Below are 13,853 nucleotides of genomic sequence, written 5' to 3' on the forward strand. Positions count from 1 at the left end.
TGCAGTGGATAGATGTGCAGGGACCAAAGACTCTTCAGCTTACCCAATACACAACTGAATTTCTGCCAAGAATGCCTCCTGTGACAGAAAATACTTCATTATGAATTCTAGTCCCTGTCTTGATGTAAGGGAAATTAATGGAAATTTTGTCTTACTAAGAAATGCTGAACAAGTCTCTTCATTAACATCTAATTCATAGCTCCTGAATAGAAATAGAAAAGAACATGAGGAGTATGATTAGATACACAGATGCAAGAAAACAGAGAAAAAAATACAAGTTGCTCCAAATTTAACCTATTGTGTCATGAAATTGCAGATCGTCTGAAATGAAAACCAACTGATGCATGTACCTAATGAGCTGTATGAGACAGAGACAAAGAAAACCACCTCAAAACTCTTAAAAAAATAGAGTTTAAGTATTTCTTTTTAGGAGCACTGTGATGCTGTTTTAACAGCGCAATTTTAACTGGCACAGCACTTCAAGCTGATTTGGTTCATATTATTTGCTTTTGTACAGAAAATGTTTGGAAGCCTAAGAATTAAACTTCTATTCCTTATTGGTGGTTTGTACAAGGCCACCAGTGGTTTTGGGGATTTTTGCAAGAGTTTCAATAGTTAAGGTTTATTTACACCTATAAAATGTAGAGTATTTTCAGTATTTTGTGCTCTACTCATGTTGGAACAGCAACCTTGCAGGAGCCAAGCGAGTCATTTGGTCCAGAGACCAGCGCCAAGAAAGAGCTGATCACTCTGAAAAAGTGACCTATCTGGTGGATACTCTTAAAAGCATTATCACTTGTGGTTCACTTACACAAAGACAACCAGGTAACAACATAATTAATGGAAACTATTCTAATAGCTATGTGACTTGCTTCTGGCTTCATGGTCAAAGCATGTGACAGTAGCGTATACGGTAACATGAAAAGCCATGCTGGGATCAGCTTAAGTAGCAGGATAAAGCCTGTTGAAAAGAAAACAAACAAAAAAAAAAGGAGAGGGAGAAGAGAAACAAGAGAATTTTACATACAAAGCTTTAAAGAAGGAATTACAGAAAAAATCATATAGTAACTTCAGTTAGACGGGAGAAAGTAATGCAGCTTTATACATGTCAAAATTTAATGCAGCTGATGTGCAGCTGGTTTTATAACAACCCCGTTGAACATTAAATTGCACTAGTACTAGTATTGTTCCTACTTTGAAGGTTCCTTCAGCAAAGAAAAAACCTACCCCTGTAGATCACAAATGGTCACTAGAGTCAAGCCTAACATGGAAAGGTAGTCAAGAATCTAAAGGTCCACCTGCCCCTCTCTTGCACTCCAGCAAAGCATACATCAAAGTTTGGCTATTTGCAGTCCCAGAAACTTTACAGACCAGAGCACTGGACAGCAGCCTGCCAAACCAACCCTATCCCAGTACAAGAGTTCATCCAAATACCCCCTGCTACCAGTGCTAATGCAATTCTGGAAAGCATTTAATCTTGTCTCGGCTGAGACACAAGAGTACGTTCTGAAACTGTTGTGACTACTGAGTTTACTTTTAAGACTAAACAACAAACTACCCACTTTTTCATCTGTTTTAGTTATAGTTACCCAGGCTTGTACGGATAGCAAATGGCATGCAGTAACTGTTTATATGTTTTCATTATGTCAATATTGCTGAGTATTTTCAGCTTTTGAGCACTAAGCAGATATAAAAATCTCTCTCCTACTGTGTTATTTTAGATTACATTTTATTAATAAAATAACAGCTTGATCCAAGAGCTTCACTGCAATGACTGTGAAAAAAATTACTTATTCCTTTGCTTTATTTCTGATATTGCGTTTATTCTGGGGTCATGACTTTTTTACCCCCCTTTCTTTCACAATAATGAAGTCACAGTCTCCGAGTGCCAGGCTAAAATGTCACACTCAATACATTCTGCTCTGAAACACTTGGGCAGATTAAAAATGCCTGCAGCAGAACTTTGGGTTTGTTTTTTTCTCTTCCTGTGTATTGCTAAATCTATCCTGAACACTAGTACAAAGATTAGTCACTACTTTTATAAAGCAGACAATACACTGTTGTAAGCATTAAAGAGATGGCATAAACATTTTTTCCCAAATTAGAAGTGTACTCTCCTCTGGCTGTAGCTTGTTTTAGTGTGAAGCCTAAAATCACAGTGCAGTTTTTTTTCCTCATAAAAGGCAATTTATTTTCCCTATCCTGTGTTATCCATCATCAGCAAAAAAAAGAATTAAGATTTGCAGTGTTTATGAACATTTAAAAGTGCGTAATGGAAATAAGTGACAGTTTTATAGCTTTTTTACCTGTAAGAAATCCAGTTAGTGTTTACAAGTTTTGATTAAAAGAACACACAAATCCAGATTTTGAGATATAAGATTCAGAAATATTAATAAATTATTTTTAATTATAAAATTTAATTTAATGTAGAGAAAGGTGTTTGTTAGAGATTTACAATATATGAAGTGACATCTGAACAGCTGATTTACTGTTAAAAAAAACCCAGAAAGATTGAGAAAGGTGGACTTTAAATCTTTGAAGGCAACAGAAATTCAATTCATTTTCTTCCATAAGATGGTTCACAGAAGTATGAAAAATATTGAAAGACAAAAGGCTGAAATAAATCTAAGCACAAAAACTAGTAAGCTGAATGAATATCATGTCTGACAAAGAGACAGGGTTGGAGACTGAAAATCAATGGACCTGAAGACAGAGATCAGAAATTGGGCTTACTTGATGGACAAGACGATGAAGGACTCGCATCACCTTTCCTTTAGGAACCCAAGATTTAATACAAATGCCAGAGGGAAGAGAAAGAAATAAAGAACAACCTTTTTTGTAAAACTGCGTTCATTCGACTCCCCTGGCTCAAACTTCTGCATTATTCCCAGAACCTGCTTTCTTACCACTGATTGAAGAGTCCTGGCCCTCAACGGGTACGGAGCATGTGGCCACAGTGAGGCCAAGAAAGGAGGCTGTTGCCCCTGTCACTACTGCTTTTAGCTGGGTTTGGACAGCCCTTACAGTGACAGACTTCCATCTCTCTCCCTTCATCTTGTTCCTTTGCCAGCTTAATTCTCCTTTCTTTTTCCTTTTTTCTTCCCCCACCCCCCTTCTTTTTTCTTTTCCTCTTTTACCCATTGTTAAAAAGAAGATAAAGAAAAAATTTCTATCTGGAAGTGACCATGTAATTTGTAAGGAATAAGAAAGTAGCCTGTAAAGTGTCCGTGGCAACACGGTGCTGGTGTAGGTTTGCATGGTCAGGAGAACAGTTGACAGAATCAACGACATGTACACACAGGTAATGTATTTACTTATAAATTAACTTCTGGTGGAATCACCTTTGGCTTTACTAATCCTATGCTTTAGTTTGATAGTCTATCGTAATATTTTATTAAACTGATATTACTCTTTGCTTATATTATCTATTACGAAAGTTCACTAAAAATGCTAACAGTCTTCAGATAAAATAGGCTCATCAGCAGTCTCTTCAGATAGTATCTGAACAGAAATTCCTGTGCTTACTTCCCAAGAGTCAATGTAGTTTACAACTAGATAATACCAACTACATAGCCAAGAAATGTTCAAGTCCAGAAAAAAATGCCTGAAAGCTGACAGTAACAGATTCATACACTTTGAAAAAGCAAAGATATCCCATGCCAACATTCCCAAACAGCTGAGTTATTACATGGCCTCTACTCCTGAGTGATGCAACCCATCAGAACACATGCATAACATTAAAAAATCAAGGAAAATTTATTTGAAAGAAACTGGCACAGATTTATAAATACTCCATTACTACTGGTTTTGGTACTGATGGATGAAAATTTTGCAGCAGGATGGTTTTGATTCTTTGACTTAGAACTGTCAGTACAAAAATGGAGAAAATATGAAGATAAATGGCACTAGAATCAGTTTGTAAAATGTGTGACAAGTAGATAATAGATTTCTCATTTTACGGAAGATCGTTAATTGTTGGGATATTCTGTTTCTTATCTTTTAAAAACAAAACACAGTCATGCTGTTTCTTTTTCCCCCAACTTTTAAGAAGAAAGGTAAAATGACAAGAAGTTGAAAAATTGGGAATGAAACGTCTAATTGGCTTTTCTCACATAACTGGGCAGGAGACATTTCAAAACTATCAGAAATTATTAGGAAAGAAAAAGATCTTTCTTTCAGCCTATCCTAATATTATTTCAGAGAGATGCCTTTCCAAGGGTCAAGTGAATTTGAATTAGTCAAAATATTTTCTCTTCAGCTCACATTAAGGGTTCCATTGGAAACACAGAAATTTGTACACCCCAATATGGGAATACTCACTTCATCCCTCCATTAACATAAATAAAACTTAGAAGTACATGGCAAAGCTAGTTAATAGCTCTCCTGGGTAAAACATCCTGGAGGTTTGTGCTTTCCTAGCTTGATAAAGTTTCTCTCTAGAGCAGGGATGTAATAAAAGAGTTAGGTTTATTCACAGTGAGTATTTAATGCCTGCATTATGACAGAAGATCAATTGTTTAAATCCCCCTACTTTATCTGTGGAAAAGGCAGTGCTACAGAGGTATTTCATTCACTGTGTCTGCAGCTGTCCTAAGACACAGCTGACAAATTCAGGGTCAGAATTTAGGTGAAACAATGCAAAATTCAAGCTTTTCAATAGAATTGCCAAATAGCTCAGACATGTTCAATATGAAGACTCACATCTCATCTCCTGCAGCACTGTATTCCATTAATCTGTTGTGAATAAACCTGCAGAGTATTTTTGCTTGTAGAAAAAGTAGTCTGCTTGATTTCATCTGAAAGTTCCTTCAACAGGAAAAAAATACAGACTTACTGCATGAAACCAGCATAAGCATACAATAAAGAACTAGCAGAAAGTCTGTGGTGTGAAGCCACCAGGTTTTAATACAAGGAAAAACTTCCAAAAGGCGGCTTCTTTCCCCTCAAAATTACACCAGATTAGTGGGAACCTTCAACAGAGTGTGAAGCAATGGCACTGTCTTCTTCCAGTTCACATATTGGGTGATTTGTACTACCACCTGGCTTAGGTTTACAGAGGCTTACTCAGTGCCTGGGCAGTTACCCTGCTGGTTTGCTTCTAAAATGAATGCTGTATACAACTAATGCTTGTGATGAATTACATTACAACTTACGAAGCCAAACATCTCCCTCTGAAGCTGCTGCAAGTTATCTTAGCCTTAAATTTACCGAAGTCCTTTGTTGAGTTTTGACTGGGGGAAAGATGTGCCTGTAAGACTGAGCCTGAAATTTATCATTTATCCTGAGCCTCATATTTCCAAAACATGTATCTCAAATTTAGGTGCCTCTACAATCACATATCCCTGTTTCAGAAAGAATGATAGAGATACTGAGGGGTACTCCCAGCTCCCAGCAGAACAGCTAACTATATGAATAGCTCAATTGATACCACTCTAATGTTTTTCCACAGGTGAGCTGCCAGACAATTCATACTCCCAAGGGGCCACATATTCATTATGAAAGTGCATAAAAGGAACCATGTATTTCTGCTGATGTTTAAACTTCAGACAACAATCCTGAACGTCCCTTTTGTTTTTCACACTGTGCTTATGAAAAATCAGACAAGGACAGATGGGAATCAGGAAACGACACACATTTAAAGCAATGAGAGAACAGTTGTAGCAGAGACTTTCGGAGAAAAGAACTGACAATGGAGGAGAGAGAAAAATTAGGTCAGCAAGAGAAAGGTTGAGTGATAAACAGCTGAAACACAGAGTTTACTAGGTTCCTTTTGACTCTCCTAGTACAGCAGTCAATAAAAGGGAGGTACTGAAGACGTTTATTAAAACTATTGCCTCAGTTTAACAACTATTTACTGTAAAACATCCATAAGCTAAATGAACGTATGGCAAATGAGAGATGGACAGTTAGTGCCAATAGCATGTCACTCCGAAAGCTCATTTCTACCTTATAAAAACATTATTATGAAGTGTTACATTTGTTATTCCCATCAGCAATTTTGACCATTTAATATATGTAGTTTCATATAAGAGAACATTAATATTACCTTTGGCAGAGAGGAAATCAGTGTGTACTCATATCAAAACTCTATATGCCATTTTGCTTAAAATAAAAATACAAAATGCATCATCTTCACCTAAAGCTTAGGGAAAAAGCAGAATAAATCAAACTGAGCTTGAAAGTAACTGCATCCTTAATATATGCTTTATTCCAGACATACAGGAAGACAAATATTAGGGAAACCCTCCAGGCTTCAACTCAGTGGCACAGAACCAAGACCTATAGTTTGAAATCTGCCAAGGCTTTTCGTTGCATGAGAAGAAAACCACCCGATTTCTCTAGTGAGCAAGTCATCACGGACAAACAGATCAATCACCACCTACAGGAATGCAAGGAAATAATGCTGGGCAAAACCACCATGAGTGTTCATTTAGGCAGAAAAACTTAAAGGCAAGACTACTATTATTAGGCTGAAGCTTTTGACTGTATTTACCTACATGCCACCACCCTTACTTTGTGAAAAAGCACACTGTAACTTCTGGTCTCTACTGTATCACATGTTTATGGATCCTAAGGATACTTTCTGTATTTCCAGATCACTGTATGGATGACCCTTTCTGCAGGGTGTGTGGGCAGCTCCTGGAAAACCTATTAAGAGATGTTAGTCTGCTCTTTTTCACAAGAGAAGAGCCAGACCTGACTTAAATTAACTGTAATTGAACTCTGCAAGAGTTTATCATATTTGGCCATACATTCTATTTGCTCAAGTTTTGCTCTGTTCCACAGGAAAAAAAAAAATAAAGAGCTTCTTAAAATGAGCCAGCCACACACATCCTGTTAGTGAAGGAAATACTGAATAACTACAAATGTTCAAGTGTAACTGAAAACTGCCTGAGAATACAATTGAAGAAGCTGGTGGGGCATGTATTCATACAGAACACACTTGTTTGACTGATTATATATTCATTGCCAGCTAACAAATGAACCTGTAAAGCTGTGGTGCTTGAGAATATCTACTGGTAACCTCATTACAACTATAAATGGAAAAATAATGGACTTTTTAGTTTGCTGCCCGTTTCAAAGAGTTGAAAGAAAAAAATATCATATTGCATCAGGCTAAAACAAGGTGAAGAACAAAACATAAAGACATGTCCTTAAGATTTTTTTTTTTCTAATACAAACATGTCAAATCTTTCTGAAATGTTCCATTTAGGAAAAAAGAGTTCAAATTAAGCAATAAGGTATTTGGAAATCTCTTTCTTCTGTTTCAGCCCTAATCTCATTTTAGAATACAGTTTCTAAATGTCACGTACAAACATGAAATCTTAAAAAAAATATTATTTTTAAAATGCAGTAAATAGAGGTTTTAAATGTTAAGTAGTACCTAGTACCAAAATAGACCCGTATCTGCTAATGGTAACCACCAAAGGTAATGAACGGACTGAAGCCTATTCTCACTTATCATGCCAGATTTATGAAGATAAATCTAGGAACAATCACAACCATCATTTTCTGGTGAGCAGATGGAGGAAAACAATCCATACTGAGAATGCTTATAAAGAAAGACAGCATTTTCAGTCTGAAATTGCAAAACTGTACTGACCATGACCTGAGAATATACAGAGGATAAAAGGCATCCATTTTCATTACCCTTCAGGAAAAAAAATACCTCCCACATGGCAAAAGCTACAAAGTATGCTAACAGAGAAGCAAGCTTACAAATAGAGCACATATTCAAACAGTGCTTTAAAAGTTTGCAAAGAAAAAGTTCAACAGTTCATTTCCCTCACTCTCCACAGTTTAGATGTAAGTATTCAGCCATGTGCCTTACAATGTCAGAATGAGAATATCCAGCTACGTTTGCCGCTCATGAGCAAACACATAGATCTAAACAGGATAGAACTACCCAGTATAAAAAAATACTGAAATCTAAGAAAAAAGGGGAAACAAGGTTGGATGTTTAGCAGAATTCTTAACTATTCCATCCACTGACAGAAGCAAAGCTACCCCAAATGATTGTTTCAGCTGTGTTTTTACCCCCACATTAAAGTCCCTGTATATTCAAAGCACGGTTACTTACAGCGATTTAATAAAACTGCTAGGAATATGGTAACACGATTTCACAAAATACACACTTCAAAATACTTCTTTTTTACTGCCAGTGGTATTTTTATGCTGTTCCATTATTTGGATGGTCAGAAAAGTCTGAGCAGACAACTCAGTGGCACATCTATTGTAAGTAACAGAATACCATAAGAGGAGGCAGGGATTTCGTTAAGCAGATTACTGGACTACATTAGTGTCTTCAAAATTTAGGTGAATATTCACGTAAGTACCAAAAAGTGTAATAGCAGAAATATGTATGCGTGCATTTATATACGTATAGAACAGTATTTTACTTACCACAGGGTGTTCCAATAGCAATCACGACACTTTAAGGGTCTTTGGCTCATACCATTTTATTATTATTTTTCAAAATCTATGCTGGTGAAACAAAATGTCCAGGGTTTACCACTGAATCTGGCCAAGTGAAACTTATTCAGATTCCACAAAAGGGAAGTAACAGCAGCTTTCTCATCTACCTTAAATGCTCCCATTAATGTTTGGATGTAACAGATGATTTTGGACAGAAGACTCTAAGTACATACGGCAACCACGGGAGATTGCACACAAGAGATGGACAGTTAGTTAGTGCCAAGAGCATGAAACAAAGCACAGGTTATTTCAAGTAAGGATCACAGAAAATTCCCTAACAGTAAGCATAGCTGAATGTGGAATTAACCGCCAAAGGAAACAATGGCCTAAGTCAATGTCACTGCAGGCAGACAGGATTAACAGCACCAACGATTACCCAAATGATCCGTTCATCCCATAGTTCTTAGCACTTCAATACTTCCTAATCGGTTCTTGCAAACATTCACTTGGCTCATATCCCTTAACAGCATGTACAAATCTTATTTTTGTTCTTTAACATGTTTACGTGATCAAGGTTTTGTTCACTTTCTTACCTGGAGAGTAAACGCTCTCCATACAAACATCCATTATTTCATAAAACCCTGAGGAATGTGGTTACTGTTTTTCCTTCTTTTCCCTCCCTTCCTGAAAAAATCAGTCACCCATCAGGAAACTGAAACAGTAACATCAGACATAGCACAACACAAGTAGTATAGCAAATACGTGAAACAAACAAATCTGCAAACACGGCTCAGGTGACATTTGTTCAGTCCCACTGCTTCCTAAGGATTAGCAAACAGAGCTGGTCAATGAATGGAAACAGCTCAGTTCCCAGCCATTCAAGGAGCTTTATCATTGTTTCTGCCACCTATTTGCCACGAGTATACTGAGTATTTGCAGAACTTCCTGCTGTTTCCAAGTAGTTTTTTTTCAATTATATCCTACGCTTCACAAATGAATCATCTGGAATTTCAGTATTCTTACTATCAGATGCAAAACTGCATCAAAAAGATTCAGATGTACGGTTTAGATGCAGAAAATCAACACGGCCAGATATATAAACTCCTCTGCGAACTTTCCACTCACAGGATTTCAGCACCCTTAACAGTTATCTCGAACAGAGTAGCCAAAGACTATGCAATAATACCGCTATTGCCATTTTTGTAGCATTCAACTGCCACAGGATGGAGATTAAGGGAACTATTCATATGGCAATGATCCTGCAGGAGCTTATTAAGATCTTCATGAATCAGTAGTAAAATGTGCTACGCTGTAGTTGTTATAGCCTCCAGATGCCATGTCTTTGCTGCCTGTCTCAAAAATTCATAAATGTGGGAATGGTGGAAGATGTATGTCACATGCCTTTGCTCCGTGTCTCCAAAAGAGCACGAATAAGAATCTGCCATCAGTTTTGACTGAACTGATTTGCTGCATATTTTGCCTTCGGTCATATTGCTTGCTTTTCTGCGACTTGCTTTTTGATAAATGATGTCAGTGCAAGTGTAAAGACCCTCTTCCCCTTTACACAGTATGAAATAGATCATTTTAAAATAAAAGCTAAAACTCTCATTGACTATAAAGTGTTGTTTATGTTACCTAATAGTCTACTTGTTGTCCTCCAGGCTTTTCTCATGCAACTCCTCCATTAAGATAGCCATTAAGCAAGTTATTTACCCAATTTTAGTATTTTTTAATAAGACATAGTCAGTTTTGGCCTATGGAGAATTAAACACTTTCCTAAATTCTATGTCACTATTTATTCAGAGATCTAAATACAAAAATTATTCCGAATCTTGTTGTAGAGTGAAGCCCTAATTACTTTTTGCTGACTTCTATGAGCTCTTCTATTAGAAGACAACCCTACAGCTCTCATCCACACAAAATACAGAGATGCAGTTTCAGTGATAACCCAGATGTCAAACTTAAAGCAAAACAAAACAAAACTGGAAGAAGAAGAAGATCTGGTAATGCTGTGAACTTCTCCAGGGAACAAATGTGAGTTCTTATCCCTCTCTGGAAATCACACCTCTTTTTAAACTCTAACTGGCTGGGCAAGGAGGAACATGGATTTCACCCCTTGTACAAAAATAAGATGTGTATCTTTTGCGCATACTCAAACTAAATAGGAATCAGAAATTCTGGCAGTTAATGAGCTGACTTTTGAATAAGCAGCTCAATATGACAAAGTATTTTCCCTAACGCTCTGAGACTAATGAAATGGTTGCAGTCATGTGCAAGGAAGGAGTTTTTGTACTCACAAAGTCTATAACTTGCCAGTTAAACCTTGCTTTCATTGTCAAAAAATAACCGGTATTTGTATCTGAAAACGTGTTCTCTAAGGTATCTAAATAAAAGAATATAGCCCAAGGAAGTTGTGAATGCTCCAATCCTGGTGGTGTTCAAGGCCAGGCTGGACAGAGCCTTGGGGGAGATGGCTGAGTGTGTGGTGTCTCTGCTCATGGCAGGGGGGTTGGAACTAGGTGATCTTAAGGTCCTTTCCAACCCTAACTATTCTATGATTCTATATGAATCTGTAAACAGAGAAAACTATGATTGTGATATACTAGGCAGCCTTTTTATTTAGGGAATGTTTCCAAAATTTGGGGCTGATTTGGCTAGAAACCTGTTTTTAATCAGGCTTTTGAAAATTACTGGTTATCTACATGGCCAAATCCTTCAATGACAGCAAAATTAATCTGGAAATCACACTGGTTAATGACACTGGCTGCATTTATATGCTTATGTTTATACCACTTCTAACCATAAGGTTGAAAAGTTTGTGTCTGCCAAAAGACACATCTACACGCAATGATGTTGCAATATACACCTGGCTCCAAAGGATGCATTTGAAGACAAGTTGGGAACGTGTACACATTACTCCCTTGTTCCAGTAGTCATACCAAAGGGCTGCCTTCCTCTCTCAACACAGTGAATTCCTAGTTCTTTTCAACTGCTCTGCTGATATCTACTGATAGCATTTTGGGGCAGGCCAATTCCTGCATGTAAAAAGCACACTGCATTTTAGGAGGGGTTTTGAAAGAGAAGTCCCTGTCCACATAAAAATGTAAAATATTATTATTAATCTTGCAGAAAAAAAAACCCAACAGTCACTGAATTCACTTCTAATACAAACAGACCAGCAATAATCTGTCAGTAAAATTACAAAATTACATTTGGCCATGTCACTTCTTCTGTGAAGACAGATTTTATCAGTATTTTCATAGTTCCACACACTGCTTCCTTGACGGATGCTTTTTATTCTCTTCCAAATGTCTGTCAAGCTAGCACCTTTTCATCAAACAACCAAAATCATTTTGTCTGCAAGCTGTGTTTTACTTTTCCCTCACATTTCCTTTAAGCCTCTAAAAGCATCCTGTCGTGTACCTACAGTATTTTGTCTATCCATTTCATCAGAAGATGATAATACTTTTACCTGTAAATATTTCTGCAAAGATCATGGGGTTTATTGTTTGATTCTGCTACATTTCTCCTGCTAAAGAGTAATTCTTCACATTAAACTAGATGTTGGTTTCTTGTGTCAAACACCTCAATTTGCATTTGCTAAACAAGTAAGGAGATATACTTAAAAGTTAGCATTTATCATGCTGCAAAATTAACAACGCTGTAGTGGTTGGTATCCTTGAAACAGCATGTAAACCATTTGAGCAGTATGATGGTAAATACTTGTTTAATAAGAGTCATGTACTGAATAATCACAGTGGTACCTAAAACTTCAGAAGCTCAGTTTCTTTTTGAGTAAGAATCAACTTTAGGATAATCAACAGCTCCTCAGAAAACAAATATGCTGTTGTGCTTTTACAAACATATCTAACAGCCAAGTGTGCCCTCAGCAGAGCAGCACCAACACCACACTGAGTTTGATTTAATTTCTCAGGTAAGTTACTGAAGCTCCTGGGAAATATAGCTCCGTGGTTTAATAAACTTTTTTAAAATAGGCTTTCATTCATTGCATGGAAACGGAAAAAAGTAATAGCAAAACTCTATTCTTCATGGTTCTTATATGTGCTAAATGCAAGTACACAGCCTTCTGATTATCTGTCCAAATAAAAACAACTGAAATCACAGTGTGTTCTGTTTTGCTAGTTAGGATGGCAAAGGTGCTCCTCAACTTACTCTAAACACCTGGTTATTGAGAGACAAATCTCAAATAGCTCCTTCCAGCTCAAATAACAACGAGCCACAATACTGCCTAAAAAATACATACTTGGAAATAGGACATTAGACACTTAATCTTTTGCAGATTTGCAGACTTTAAGCACTGGCTGGATTGAAGTCAAGGAAGGGCATTTAGAAACTACCTTTGCTTTTCTTAGAACATAATCAGTTCTGCTTTTAACTTCAGAAGCATTTGTACCACTGCTCATCTGGATTTCAAAAGAAATACTAAAGTCATAATCAAATACTAAAGGAAAAACCTCTGAAAAACATGTCATTCATTTGGAGTGTGAGCTACTCCAATAGACTTCTTAGCTATTTGCTTTAATTTTATCTCTAGCACCAGGCAATAAATTACGTCCTATCTTCTAGTTGTTCTCTTCAAGACTCAACATAACATTTATCTGAATACTGTTTTCTTCAACTGGCCTGTCCAAACTCATATAATAGTTAAAGTCTTCTGCAAGAGAAAGCATGAAGATCAAAAGGAGCAACTTCAAAGTGTTATCATGAATTGCAATGTTGCATCTCACAGAGAAGAATAAACTAGCAACCCAAAGTTAAGGTTACAATAAATATTTCATGATGCCCTGGTCGATATAACTAGCAATCCTGGAACATCTTAATCTATCTAAGCAAAAAGTACTTGAGATTCAGATTTAATTCGAGATCCAAACCCAGTTTTTCTTTAGGTGAAAAAGAAAGTATGATCATGGGAAAACTTACAATAGGAGCAGCCATAGACTTCGATTCTTAACCCAATTTGGCCCTCTTCATTCCAGTCCAAAGGAACTATCCGTACATAACGAGCAATAACTGGATGTTGTAAATCATGCCGGATCACACTATCGGAGTTTGTATTTCCAGGAAATGCCTGTGGGAAAGAAGAAGAAAAAATTACTTATTACCTCTATCTCACATGCTATAAAGGTCCAGTTCTGAAGGAAAACATTACATAGTGAAGTCCTCTAAGTGTCTAGGCCATGCTCAAGTTTGGTTAAAACGTTTCTTTGACCACCAAATGATCAGTTGATTTTAAAAGTTTTACAACGTCACCAAAACAGTAGCATTGAGACCTCTTCATCCACAACAGCTATGTTGAATTCATGGGATAGCTGCTGCTAGGTAAGACAGTAATGCATTTTGCATTACTAATCTATTACTCAGTTAATAACATGTTAATAAAAGTGTCCAACTAAGAAAGGGGTTTCTGGCAAAGAAGA

General features: G+C 36.9%; 1 protein-coding gene across 1 annotated transcript in view; it reads right to left on the bottom strand.

The window, feature by feature from the left end:
- The window catches only part of LOC104408446 (contactin-associated protein-like 2), a gene marked incomplete at both ends in the record, with an annotated part of 48,531 nt that extends 35,027 nt beyond the window's left edge, over positions 1-13,504 (bottom strand). Inside the window, one exon of the mRNA XM_010018055.1 lies at positions 13,357-13,504. Within this exon, the coding sequence (XP_010016357.1) occupies positions 13,357-13,504 (148 nt within the window). The remainder of the gene's footprint in view (positions 1-13,356) is intronic.
- Positions 13,505-13,853: the final 349 nt, after the last annotated feature.

This window comes from Nestor notabilis, unplaced genomic scaffold (assembly GCF_000696875.1).
Source record: "Nestor notabilis isolate BGI_N333 unplaced genomic scaffold, ASM69687v1 scaffold3367, whole genome shotgun sequence".
Lineage (NCBI taxonomy): Eukaryota > Metazoa > Chordata > Aves > Psittaciformes > Psittacidae > Nestor > Nestor notabilis.